This window comes from Argiope bruennichi, chromosome 7 (assembly GCF_947563725.1).
Source record: "Argiope bruennichi chromosome 7, qqArgBrue1.1, whole genome shotgun sequence".
In the NCBI taxonomy this organism is placed as follows: Eukaryota; Metazoa; Arthropoda; class Arachnida; order Araneae; family Araneidae; genus Argiope; species Argiope bruennichi.
The window spans coordinates 64,851,380-64,866,644 of record NC_079157.1 but is presented as its reverse complement, the minus strand read 5'-3'; the positions used below and the strand labels follow the sequence as shown (position 1 = coordinate 64,866,644).

The following is a 15,265-nucleotide window of genomic DNA, read 5'->3' as shown; positions in this document are numbered from 1 at the left end:
AATGTTTAGTTTCTTTATCCGGTGATGAGAATCGTATATGATCCGCATATCTTGACCGATAAGGCTCAAAAACTTTAAATATATATACAATTTTCTGCCAAACATCCATACCAAATTTTATTTGCATACCTCGATGCGCTTTTTAGTTATAATACAGATAGACAAACATACATACAGATTCACATACATACATACATTCACATACATACAGATAGACAAACTGACAGACAGTCTACTAATAGAAAGGATCCATCTGCAATTCTAATCATAAAACCAGATGCCAGATTTTTTTGCATTTATTTTTTTATATAGCGATGGGAATCGTATATGATCCGTATATCTTGACCACTTAAGCTCAAAATTCAAATATATATACAATTTTGTGCCAGACATGCATACTAAATTTTATTGATCTATTTTTGAATTATAGCATTCACATACATACAGATAGACAAACTGACAGACAATCTACTAATAGAAGTATTTGGTCTATCTGCAATTCTAGTCATAAAACCACATGTCATATTTCTTCCGTTTAACTCGTTACGCTTTTGAGTTATGGCGTGTTCAGATGTCCATAAAGTACATTTGGGAGGATGTGCCCCAAACGAAGGGGAGGGGGGGGGTACTATTCCGGAGTATAGATCGCACACCAAATGTCATTCCTCAAGTTTATTCTGATTTTGAGTAAACGGTCACAAACAAATAAACATAAATCCAAAATGTTTTATTCTAACTCCGATGGGTCTAAAACATTCACCAAAATCACAGGGAACAGTATTTTTTTAACGATTCAAATACTTTCTCTTTATGCATTTAATAAACAAGAAAGGAAACTCTACAAATAAAAGAAGATTTTCATACATGACAGTTTCTGCGGTATAATAGAAGTCACGCCTCAAAAGTTCAATGTCATTCGAGATATCTTTGAGATACGCTTGGATATGCCTATTCATTCTTAGAAATTTCCTTTCAAACCTATGATAATTATTGCTTTATTATCAGTTAAATGTGTCAGAAAACACGTTCCTTTCTTCTCTGTTGGTCCCAGCTGGTTTATTATCTTATCTCTCTCAATAAAAGCGGCAGTGCTTGTAGAAAGACAACACAATCCTTTCAGATGACTGAAAATGACAAAGCAGTTTTCACTGAATGGCATTTTGTTGATAATTATCTTCTTTCCTTTCATTGATAAAAATATGCTGTCTTCTTTTATTTATTTTTATTTTAATGTTCCAAGGCGTGTGTAATTTGAGAACTAATCTCTGTAAGTATTGTTTAATTTTAGAGAGAGTACTAGGGGACTCCGCCTCCTGCTCGCTTATGCTCGCAAACCCACAGGAACTGCTAATGCAATTCATCTCGGATCTCTTCGCGATCCAAGCTTGCTTCGTTCACTCACCATCTACTAAACCACTTTAGTCTAGCAACAGATATATTCAGATTCAATTTATTCCAAAATGATAATGACTTTTTACTTTACAATAATAAATGTAAAGTAAAAAGTACACTCTGTAAGTGTACTACTCTACACTCTAAAAGTACACAAAAATCGCCTGCATTAATGTCCTTTATAAACACAAATAACCTTTCCTTGGGAAGTATGCTTTCCACCAAATTTATCAATCTTTGTATGAGATGATGTAGGTTGGCATAAGTTCTGACACATTTTTTTAGAAAGACAGAAACTTAGATGCTTCAGTTCTTTATCTCAGACAAAATGATGTGTCTTGATTTTTTAATTATTAATTAACCAAACTAATTAATTAATCAAATTAAATTTATCTAATAAGCTAAACGAATCCCTTTTCTTATTCTAATTTCAAGCCTAAAAATATTTTAACATAATATGGCTAGAAAAAAAAATGGCCCTTTAAAGAGTTAAATAACTATATACATCCACCTAAGAAACAAATTTTTTTAAAAAATTGTGCTTTTCTCACAATTGTTCGAATTTGGAAGATACACTACAGAAACAGAATAAAGAATTTGATATTTACAAAAGAATAAATTGTCTGAAAGCAGCTACATTCAAATTTGGTCAGTTCCTAAATAAGATAAAACAATAAAAGAAATAAAAAATGTAAGGCAAAAAGTACACTCGAAAATTGAACCTAATTCTCCTCTTGGAAACAGCATGGGATCACAACATTGGTGATCCCATGCTGGAGAAATATTTTTGGAGCTATCACCTACAGGATAAATACAGATTGTCTCGATTAGTAAGAGGTTCGCCATTATCTCCAACAAGTACCGCTGCAATTTCTGTTTTAGTAAAATGTTGGTTATATCTATATATATCTAAATTTCTAGTCTCCATGAAAACCATCCTGATTTTCTCCATTTCTATGCATCTCAGGTAACAATCGATGAACGGATTGATTGCTCTCAACATAGAATCCAATCTTTCCATCACAGAAAGCAAACATCCTTCATTTCTCTCCATGCGTTTTTCAGTGACTTCACTGGTATCAAACACATATAACTTACCATGGTTTGTTATGACCACTATATAAAGGAGAAACCATGTGGTATATCTAACCATGAATCCTATAGCGATGTGGCCCTGTTCCAAGAGGAGGTTTAATTTGAGCTCCCATGGAAGCAAAAGCTAAAGCAGAATTATATTCTCTTATATGCCTCCGATAGTTTCTTCCTTCGATTGAATCACTGATCAGCAAGTCTTTCAATGTTTCTGGTGGATTCAACAGATGTTCCAAAACATTTTTTTTTTTATCATGACAGCATTTCGTGTATTTGCCACTTGAATTTGCTTCTTTTTCCCAGTAACGTGCCTGGCAAAAAGAACAGAGTCATAACATAGTCCCAAAACTATGCTCCTGTAGTTCGGAAACTTCGCTCCGTATATATATAAATCTTTAACCCTATCTCGTTCATCACGACTGGGTCTTCTTATGAACGATTCTTGAGCATTTTCATTCGACCTGCATTCTTTTTTTCGACGATTTCGTTTCAAAATCGATACGGCACGACTTAAAGCCATCGTAAAAAATTTTGTCCGTTTTTTGACCGTTAATTTCTTTTGTTTAAAAATTTTTCAAACCGATGCAAGAATAGCGTTTGCTTGAAATCTTATCAAACTAAGTGTTGATGTTCCCGGGCCAGGTAAAAGTGTTGCTAAACGGTGATTAATAAAATCGGCATGATTTTGCTTCTACGTAAGCGTTTATATTAATATTATATATATATGAAAATACAGTTATCAACAATCAAACACACTGCGCATGCGTGAATTTTCTACGTCATTTGGGGTAACGCAATGCAGATTAGAAATTTTTAATTTCCATTATTCTGTTTTATTTTAATTCCAAAGTACTTCAGAATGAATCCGAAAAACCATTAATTAATAATGTTTAATTTTAAATGCATCAAACACTAAGGAAATAAACAGATTCATTTGAAATAACCGGTTAAATACACGTTAAGTCTAACCTCGGCAGCGTGGGGGAAAACTGAAACCTTACTCATTTGGCGATGTCAAGTGTTGCCAAACGGGGATTAACAAATTCTGCCAAATTTTGTGTTGACGTAAGCGTTTTATACATATAAATGGTTAATATAAACAATGGTACAAGATCGCTTTAAACGAGTATTTCATCCTCGAATGATAATGTTTATCAGTGGGTTGCTCTGAATAAGTGATTAGATTGTAATGCGATTTTTTCCCACTTGATTATCTTCAACAACAGCATATCAAAGATGAATAGGAGCCGGTATATTGTACTATCTTTTCACCTCAGCGTCATATTTAGCTTTTGCGAAGATTAAATGAATTATATTAGCCACCTATTTCGAACAAACACAAATACTATTTGGGGACGAACATCATAATTTTGGACAGTGAATGGATGACAAGGATAACATTTGCGTTGGTTTTTTTCTTTCCAGACTCTCGTTCATTCCAATGGGAGGACATTAATTTTCTCTGAATGGATTTCGTTCGAAATTTGATAGCGGTGTAAAATATTTGATGTAAAAATTTTACAAGGATATACATTTTAAATGCCAAACAAGCACACTAAATCATATTTATCTGCTATAATGTTTTATCGCTCACTTGTTCTCGGACAGTCGGACAAACAGATTTTCTCTGAATGGATTTCGTTCCAAATTTGATAGCGGTGTAAAATATTTGATGTAAAAATTTTACAAGGATATACATTTTAAATGCTAAACAAGCACACTAAATCATATTTATCTGCTATAATGTTTTATCGCTCACTTGTTCTCGGACAGTCGGACAAACAGATTTTCTCTGAATGGATTTCGTTCGAAATTTGATAGCGGTGTAAAATATTTGATGTAAAAATTTTACAAGGATATACATTTTAAATGCTAAACAAGCACACTAAATCATATTTATCTGCTATAATGTTTTATCGCTCACTTGTTCTCGGACAGTCGGACAAACAGATTTTCTCTGAATGGATTTCGTTCGAAATTTGATAGCGGTGTAAAATATTTGATGTAAAAATTTTACAAGGATATACATTTTAAATGCTAAACAAGCACACTAAATCATATTTATCTGCTATAATGTTTTATCGCTCACTTGTTCTCGGACAGTCGGACAAACAGATTTTCTCTGAATGGATTTCGTTCGAAATTTCATAGCGGTGTAAAATATTTGATGTAAAAATTTTACAAGGATATACATTTTAAATGCTAAACAAGCACACTAAATCATATTTATCTGCTATAATGTTTTATCGCTCACTTGTTCTCGGACAGTCGGACAAACAGATTTTCTCTGAATGGATTTCGTTCGAAATTTGATAGCGGTGTAAAAGTTTGATGTAAAGACCGTACGCCAAATTTTACTTGCCTAGCTCAAAATTTGAGCTAGGCAAGTAAAATTTTTGAGTTTTTGAGTTATCTTGCTCAGAATCAGCTATACAGACAATTCCATAAATGTAGAGAGGTCTGAAATGTAGAAGTTCGTCAAAATCTTGAGTCCGAATTTTTTTTTACAAGTATTACAATATTTTCCTTTTGTATATATGGGATGCGAGGAAATAAAACATAGCATTGCATTATACATACCGTAACATTGTTATATTGGAAATGATAAGTAAGCCAAGAAGTAACTTTTTTTCGCTTTCTCATGTACGTAGTGTAGAGAAAGTAGAGAAATCGTCAAATATTTGAACTCGAGATTTTGATGAATTTTCTTATTTCAGAAATCCTTGAGTCCGAAGAACACATTTTTAGAAAATGTCCGTTTATCTGTCTGTGACAAAGATAACTCAACAATGCGTTGAGCTAAGAGTTGAAATTTGGAATACGGTCTTTACATCATTTTTGCAGATTTCTATCTAATTTGGACTAAAATCTGTTCGAAGGAAGTCTATATGTCCGGCTGTCCGAATGTAAGCTAACACGATAACTATAACACAAAGAGAGGAAGATGGATAAGATTTGGTACATTGATTTAATATCTATAGTGTATAAACCCGTCAAATTTTTAGCCGCATCCAACAACAAGTTGATTGTCTGTCGGTCTCTACTTTCAGAAACATGCAATGACTTAAACATACTAAATTTGATATGTGATATTGTGACTACACGTGCATAAATCTGCTCCACTGAGAAAAAACTTGTCTAAAACACAAATTTGATTTTCGGATACTCTAATGGCATGCAAGGGAATAATCGCCAAATAACTCGCCAGGGACGACACCATAAATTGAGTAAAAATGCTAAATTCAAGCCAAAAGTTGACATTTCATAACTATTGTAAGTCAATGCCATGTAATGTATTCTCAAGGATGAGAGGAGTATAGGACAAGGTTTTAGGGAGACCCTTTTCGCAGATATTATTTGTTTATTTTTAATTTAGCAGCTACTGCTTTTGAATAGTGGATATTCTTATTATCCTCCTATGCGTTACTTTGTGAGCAGTAATCGAAAAATAATGATATTTTGCACATAATTGGTATTTAATTAACATAATTTGCACATGATAAACTATTTTATAGAACAACCCAACAAATATGCCCAACTCAGGAGCTGAAATTAATGGTAATGAAAATGTAATTTGTTTCTTATTTTTCATATTATCTGCCTTTTCCATCATTTAATTAGTAATTAAAATCACGTTTCAAATGAGACCAAAGTATTATGAAGTACATTTCAAATTAGAACGAAAAAATACGGATATTAATTTTTATATCCCTTTCCATTTGTGCCAGGATAGGGGATTTTCTTTATATCTTCTGACAAATGGCGAGTAGCAATCTGTGACGGTGTTTTTATTAATTAGTTTCAAAAGTAAATTAGAGCTAAATTTAAATTAAGTTAGCTCCGAATAATATTTTATTGATTCTTTAAGACAAAAATTTAATAACAAGTAAACAACAAAATTTATTTTAAAATTTCCATTTTTAAATAAATGTTTACTCATTTTATGTTCTCTTCACAGATTAAAAACAATGGGAGAAGCTCAAATCTCAAATAACGGTATTATCTCAACCCCCCCCCCCCTCATAAAATTGTGGATTTTCGTGAATGCCTTGCATGGCATTAGCGAATCATGGCATAACGAAATATTAATCTTTGGTGTGAATTTAGTATTTTTACTGAATTTATCTGTGATCCTTGGAGATATTGGACTAACTGTTAGAGGGGTTCAAGAATTATTATTTTTAGAATAATTTAAAAAAAATTTAATTATTCTAATAATTCTTTTATTATAAGAATAATTTATCAGCGAAAGATGTGTATTTAAAAAATGATTGTTTTGACAAAGAATGTAAGGAATCTTCATTTTACAGGAGATATTCAGAACTGTGACATTGGTGCATACTTTAATCAACATCGCATTTATATTCACACTCAGAGCAGGTCAGTAGCCAATTGAATCGATTATTTTCAATTATTCCCCGCGTCTGAAGAGTGAAGAAGATTCGGTACTTGATTTGGGCACCAATGCAAGAGATTCAAAACTCTTGAAAATTTCAGAAATCTTTTTTTTTTTTTCTTTTTAACTAAACAGAATTTTTTAAAAATGATTCCAATTAAATTTTTGATAAGTTAACACTTAAAGGGGCTTTCCTCTTTTTCAGCCTTATCTTGTATTCTAATTACATTAACTTTCTAGATAATTTTTTATGACTCAATATTATGTTTACACAATTAATAGAAAAAGTCAAAATTACATGTAAACAAATTGCAGTACAAATAAAACAATAAAAAAGTCTGTCCTCAATTTCAAAAATTATAAAAAGATGACAAAAAAATTCAATACCTGTGATTTTTTTTCTTCGAATCTTCTTTTTTCTTTGCCCCATATTCATTAAAAATTAAAAATGTGTAAAGGAAAGGAAACAAAAATCTGGCAGTGCAAATTTACTGGGAAGTCGTCAGAACAATTAAATAATGTTCAAACAGGTCACGTGTTTCTAAAAGCCAACTCTTATCTCACTGTTTAAAAAAATTCAGATATTTTCAACACCGCTTCTGCTCCATCAGCTGCATAACGAAATTTCTCTTAGAGATCATAGATGCATAAACATGATTTCCTCAGACCTCCTAAAGAACGAACTCAATCATAATAAAATCAAAACTTCGTCATTTTAATAGCGGAGAAACATGTCCACTTCGAACAACCCAATAGTTTCAATCCTTAAACTCGACTTTAATTTTCGCGGACGATGGTTGCGATTAATTTAACATATAAGTTTCTGTCGTAATAGCAACAAACCTTCATATGATTGAAATGGTTAATAAGATGAAATGCTTTTTGTACATTAAAATGCAGATTATAAAAATTTTTATGCATAAAATGTGGAAATTGTAAGTAAACTAATTGTCAAATCAATGATAATCCTCTCAGAAATATCAGGAATTCACTCTTTTAAGATGCAGAAATTAATATTAAAATGGTTCTATTATTTTGGTTTATTTATTGTTGCAAAATAAATGATGATAAACATAAAAATTTCTTATTTTCTAAGTATCAAATAAAACAACTTTTACTGCAAAGAATGATTGAAAATTGAACCAGCTGTAAAAGATTCGAGAGCATCGTAAATAGAAATCCGAATTTCAGTTAATCGGAAAATCAAACTTGAATTCACTTTATCGGTCAATAATATATCTTTTGATCGTTATCTGTTCTTCTTCCTTAATGAAAATTAAAACTTTTTTTTTAAATGTAGTTTTTTTAACTTTCTGACATAAAAAAGGTGGGAGGAGTATTTCTTTAAAATCATTAGCGGTAAGACCAGGATATTTTCAAATAACCAAAACGTGAAGTGAAGTAAGTAAATTGTTGTTTTGATTCACTTCCGCTTTTAGCCGGTTAACAGACCGTGTGGTGAAATCAGAATATCAATTGGCAAAGCTTGAATTTTAAAGTAGCTTTAACCATTAAAATATTTTTCAATTTGAATTCTTGTTAAGTTTTTTTTTTTTTTTGGTAACTGCAATATGTCTAAACCTATTGTAGGATATTGGGACCTTCGTGGCTTAACGGAACCCATACGTTACTTGCTTCATTATAAGAAAGTAGATTTTGTCGACAAACGTTATGCTTTCGATAAAGATGATTGGAAAAATGAAAAATTTACGCTTGGCTTAGATTTCCCGAACTTGCCTTATTATATTGAAGGTGATATCAAACTCACTCAAAGCAACGCTATTTTGAGATATTTAGCTAGAAAATATGATTTGGAAGGCAAAGACGACGAGCAAAAGCTACGGGTATCTTTGGTGGAACAGCAAATGACCGACTTGCATTATGCTTTGGTCCTTTTAGTGTACAGAAGTGATTATGATGAAAAAGTCAAAGCCGAATTTATTCAGAACATTCCAAATTTGTTGAAGCCATGGGAGAAGTACATTGGGGAGAATAAATATCTGACTGGAGATAGTATAACTTATGTTGATTTTATGGCTTATGATGTTTTCGATTTCTACAGGTTGTTCCATAAAGAGGCTTTGGATGATTTTCCTAAAATCAAGGCTTTCCAAGAAAGAATGAAGAATTTGCCTGAATTACAAGAATATATGAATTCTTCCACATACCAAAACAGGAGATGGCCCATTTTTGGACCAACAGCTAAAGATTGCGGTGGAGGTGATCCACCTGAGCATCTTTAAACTCTTGAAAACTGGCAAGTCGAAGTACTAATTTCTCAATGTACGGCTTCTATAAAGCATTGGAATGATTATAAAAATGTTATTATTTTTTTATTATTATTATACTATCTAAAGTTGCTTATGAAATTTATTTTTTCCCCCTTGTATCTGGAGACATTTTTATCCTGAACTTTATTAAAGCTATCTATTATTATTATATCAAAATATTTTTAATATTTATCTGTTATTTTAGTTTAGCCTGTTAATTATTTAATTCATTTTGTATTGAAAGCTCTTTTTTTTTTTTTTTTGCAGTGAGAAGTCATTTACACCCAAAGAAATAGTAGAAAATCACTTTTCAATTGTTGATTATTTATTTTGACAAAATATTTTATGACATAATTAGAAAATATTTCTAATTACAACGTGTTAACAAAACAAACTGGTGGCTTTAGATTAATCCAATTTTATAAAATATACTGTATCAGTGTTTCAAACTAAATTGTGCAAATTTGAAGTGCTTCTATATGCCCATGCCAGGTTTTAATTGGTAACATGAAATATAATATAATCCATATATTACTTTTAAAACTTTCCATGACTAAAGTTTTCAGGGCTTTTGGAGTTGCCTTCTTGGAATAATAAATATCTGGTTAGCAGGTTAAATAAAATTTTGTTTGTTAAAATTGGTTAAAACTTCTGTAATATTTTTATTAAATCCACTTGTAATTATTTAAACAGTGCATTGGAATTTTTCCAGGTTTTGATCATGATGAAATTAAAGTTACATTTAATTCTGATGGCATGTTTAATTTCAGACAAATTTTTGAAATGGCTCTGTTTTTTTATAAATTTATAAGTATATAAGGCTTTGTTTTAAACATATTTTACAAAGCTGTATTTTTTATTTAAGAAAAATGGATTATCTGAATTGCATTGAAATACACATTAATGATTATATTTTAAAAGGCTGTTTGGAAAGTAAAATCTGTAATTTTCATTTTTTTATTTATAACTTTTTGTATCAATAATTCTGATGATAATAAGTATTTTAATAAACTTTCTTCCACTACTTCCTTTGTATTTCCTAATTATTAATAATCTAGAAATAGAAATGGAAAATATTCAATGCAACATCAAATTTTTTTTAAAAAAGCAATTTTTAAAAAACTGAATTCTGTTTGAAAAATTTCATATTTGAGCATTTTATTTTTTCTTACTTTAAATTTTTATATAGTTTTGTATAATCTGTAATAAAGAGAATTTAAGATATAAAGGCTTTAAATTTCAGTTCAGGTTATAAGTAGTAGCTTGTGAGATTTTGTTTCAAACTTTTATAAAATTCATTGAATTCAAATATGAGATTTAGGATTAAATTCCACTTATTGAATCAATGAATTATTATAATCAATAAAATTATTATTTCATAATAAAATCTGAAAAATAATTTCATGTTTTGTTTTGAAATGATTTTCTATTCAAAAGGGAACTTTATAAAACAGCTAAGTTTTAAGTTCTTGGTTTCCATTTATGTACTAAGATTAAATTAGAAATTTAGTTTTCTAATTTTGATTGCATATATTTGATACTATGCATAATCATATCAATCATTTATATTTGCTGTATTGATTCTTCTGCCTACTTTTTGTATGTTCTTATATGATCAGATTGTTTACTTTTGTTACATTTATATTTTCTTGTTTTTGTGTTTTCCTTATTTGCTAATTTAATTCCTAACATTAAACGATGACTATGTTCTCAAAAGAAACATAGTTAAAGTCAATTATGTTTGTATAATACTGCTCTGCCTGCCATTTTGTTTGTATTATGTATTGATCGATATATATGCTTTTGTTATTTTAGTTGAATTTTTTTGTATTATAAAGTTTCTATTCTGGGTAAATTAAAAGATTTATTGAAAGTCTTTTTTTTTGTTGTTGTTGTTATTTGTGTAAAGTATTTTCTATTCTTTTTATATGAAGGATTAATTGTTTGTTTTTGAAAATCTTTAGTGGATATATCAGGAAATTCATTTTTTCCCTAGATTTAATTCTTATTATACTTTTATACATTTTTTTAATCTTAAAAATAGTTCTAAAATTATAAATAACAAAACATATATCTGAAGTTGTAAAACTTTGGATTATTTAGTTAATAGGAAGATACAAGTCTGATTTAATATGTATCTATGACATAATTACACAGAAAAAAAAAAAACATATTCAGGTCTAATGTTTAGTGCATGAAATCAGATTTTAAGTTTATAGGAAAAACTTTTAAAGCTAAGGAAAAGATCAATAAAAATGTCTTTGCTCATTTACCTACAATTTTATTGCTTTGTATGTTCTTCCTTGTCTGTATGAAGTCATAGACTCCTTTACAGACTTAATTCTAATATTTTTAAATCTGTTGAAAATGATTAAAATTAAATTTATTTTATAGTATATTTAAATGTTAGATGTTTTTTGACTTTCAAAAATTAACCCTAAATTTGATCTGTGAAATCCTTTCTAGAATAAGAATTTTGTTTTAATTTTGTAGGCATTTTTTCTTATATTAGTATTAAGATAAATATCAATATGAAGTCAAATTAATCATGCATAGAAAACTACAAGCAACATTACAAATTAATGATACTTTTCACTTATGTAGAACAAAATTCATATTTGTTTTTATGCATATAAGGAACAATGATATTCAACAAATACAGCAATTGAAACTGTGCAGAATATTTATTTCTGCTGTTAAAAAAGTTCTATTCAAATATATCAATGATTTTTAAATGGATATGATGATACCATGCATGATGTAAAGTTGAGCTGTTATTGGCTATGCAATATTGATTCATATGTACAATTATTAAGAAAATTACTCACATGGCTAAATTTTCTACGTGTTCATTTTTATTTATTTATTTATTTTGTAATAAATACTAGTGCCAACATTTTATTATTAAAAATGATAAGTTACTAAAATAAACACAAAGTTAAATATGTAGACAAAGAAAATCTGCTGTAAAGAAATTATTATAATCATCCCTTTCAGTTTATTAAATTAGCATTTGATAAGAAAATTTAAGGAGTTTTCTTTTTTTTAAATGTAGAACTAATAAATAATCGAATGAACCACCGTTTTGTTATATATTACATATTCAAAGAAAAAATAATTTGAATAATACATGAAAATTATTGTTTGTAATAATATTGTTTTCCTCATTGGGATTTAAATATTGAGTTAATATTTTAATGCGGAATTTATTGACATTATAAGTCCAGTAAATATACATAATTAACATCAAAAAATTTTGGAATCTATGGTGCACATCAACATTTATTGATATCATACTGAACAACTTTCTTTATATTTATTATTGCTAATACTTTACTATTGAAAAAAGAGAACGCTTTACAAGACAAACTAAGTAGCCTAGACTGCAAATTGGTCAGTGAAAAACTTTTAAAAAAAATTAATTAGAATTTAAATTGATTGAAACTAATTGAAATGTTGGCATTTTCCCCTGATAACTTCAAATATATTATAGAGCAGAAATAATTTTTAAAAACTATCTGTAAATTTAAAAAGAAAAATTATCTTTCCAATTATGTTGCCTTATTGTTTTCTTTTTCTTTTCTTTCTAATTTTAATAATTAAAAAAAAATTGGTTCTATATTGCAATATTTTCATTATTATAATTAATTTCAAATCATTTTCTTTGTTGCTATTAATTTTTAACTTGACTTTTCATCCATTATTGATTGCCAAGCATGAAGATTTTAATTTCTTTTTGTATTGAATGTGCTTTTTCCTTTCTGAAACATAGTTTTAAAAAAACTTTCATTTTTTAAAGTATTATGAAACAACAAATAAAACTCAATTTCAAAAGTAAGTGGCGAAGTAAATTTGGAAATATTTTGCTCAGGAAATTCTTACACATTACTTCTTGGTGCACATAAAATTTTTCCATATGCAATAATTCTGGCTAAGTAGCTGATCATCAAAGGTACTTATCATAAAAATTGATATAGTAAACATTGAAAATACCATTACAATTATTTCATTATTCTATTATTCATTTTATAATAATAGTGTCTAGTAACTATAGATTCAGAGTCAGATCGTAAAAAAACAATTTGGAAGAGCAAAACAAAAACTCACTCTGAAAGGACATGATATAACTGCTCATTAAGGAATATATCTAAAGACTAGTATGAGGGAGATATTGTAAACCATCGCTTTTGGGAAGTAATATTTTGTAAAGTTAATTAAAAGAAAAAATAAATAAACATATAAAAACACACATATATCTTTATTTAACTATTAACCACTTTAACAGTCATGTCAGCAAATTTTTTGTATATATTTGGAAAAGGAATTCTAAATTGTTCTAAAATTTAATTTTATTCTGCAAAATAAACATTACTTTAAATACATTTTTTTTTTTTTTTTTTTTTTTTTAGAAAAATGTAAGGGAAATAGCAAAAGTAGGTTATATTTGCGAGTCCTCCAATAAGAATTTTAATAACTGAGTTTCTCTATTAGACTATTTATTAAAAAAAACTTGTAGTAATCGAATTTTAGATTATCCGAACTCATTACGGTTCCAATCAGTTCGGGTAATCGAAGTTTTGATTTATATGGGGGAAAAAATGAAATATTTTTTTTAACACTTTGAAAGACGTCTTTACGATATTATAGTTTCGCCGTATAACGATGTTCATGTGTTTTAGGCAGTTAAAAAGACAGAGATGGCTGAGTGTTTTTTCTAATTTTTAAGAGAAAAAAAAAAGGCAGAGGTATTTTCCGCAATGTTAAAAAAAAGAAAAAAGAGAGAACCAACGGTTATAAAATCAAGAATCTACGTTATAAGTTTCAAGAAATAGAAATGCTTAATCAATTGTATAACGATTATAAAAGCTCTCTATTAAAATTGGAATAAAGCACCAACATGTTTTAATTGCTACGGATTAAGATTATCAATTAAAAAAATTTAAGAACTTAAAATCAATAATATTTTTTCACAGTGTTTTTGTTTGTTTTTGGTTCTTCTTTATTTAACATGTAAATAAACTTTTTTTTCTTTGGTAGAGTAAAATGAATAACCGTTTTGACTTCTGCTTCAAATTATCATAATTTTGTTTTTACTTTGTTGCCCGGTGATGGGGGGAAAAAAATGCTTAGTCATTGCTAATCTCTCTATTTTTTTTACTACAAACTCATGCTTATCAGTAACCTTGCCTATTCCATTTCAATATAGGCTCCGCCCAATCATTTAACACTGCACAGTAGATAACACTGTTGAAATTCTAGAGAGTTTGCAGAAACCGTTGGTTCTCTTATCAGTAGGTTTCTTTTCTTTTCAAATAGACCGCTCTTATCTGGATGACTAAAAATGGAACAGTACTTTTTCTTAAATAGAAACAAAAAAATAAAATATTTTGAACATTGAAAATGTTGTAACAACTTTCAATCTGTCAATTTTATTTGGAGATTTGCAACAGTAATGATCAAAGATTTCAATTTCGAATTGATCCTCATTGTCATTTTACAACAAATTAATTGAATGTTATTTTTCGCGAACAATTAAATATTGTATTATCTCGCTTTTATGTTACCGTCTTCATTGTTTTTTTGCCGTTTATAATACTTTTGTTGATTTTCTCAAATTTTCCATATTCATAATATATTAAAATTTTTAATGATTTGCTTTCCGCCAAGCTGTTCGAGTGGGGGGAGGAGGGGATCGAAATGGAATCAATCAGCGAGAAATTCTTCGAATAACCACCCCTAGCGCCATCTGCAGAAGATGTGAAAATGATTTTGATAGTCTTAATGAACTTGAAAGACAAAGGGCGTAAGGAATAAGAAAGCAAAACAGAATTTGAAGTTATTTTATTCCAATAGGGAACAGTAATTTCATTTTTCAGCTGACTAAACGTTTTTTGACACTCCAAATATGATACTAATTGGTTTTTTTGACGTGTCAAAGTATCCTGAGTTTTTATCTGAAAGAAAAATTGACGAAATCGGTATATTAACTGTAGGGAATCGGCCTTTTTTTTTTTTTTTTTTTTTTACCCTCCATATAGAGAATATACAGTAAAGTGATAATTTTGACATTTTGCTTGAAAATGGAGGTTGGGAGATTGTTGGGGACTTTCATGAC

General features: G+C 29.0%; 1 protein-coding gene across 1 annotated transcript; it reads left to right on the top strand.

The window, feature by feature from the left end:
• The first annotated feature begins 8,310 nt into the window (after positions 1–8,310).
• LOC129976277 (glutathione S-transferase Mu 1-like) lies at positions 8,311–10,093 on the top strand. The gene is made up of 2 exons (XM_056089761.1): positions 8,311–9,137; positions 9,418–10,093. Exon 1 carries the CDS (start codon positions 8,452–8,454, stop codon positions 9,121–9,123), a length of 672 nt encoding a protein of 223 aa, XP_055945736.1. The 5' UTR covers positions 8,311–8,451; the 3' UTR covers positions 9,124–9,137; positions 9,418–10,093.
• Positions 10,094–15,265: the final 5,172 nt, after the last annotated feature.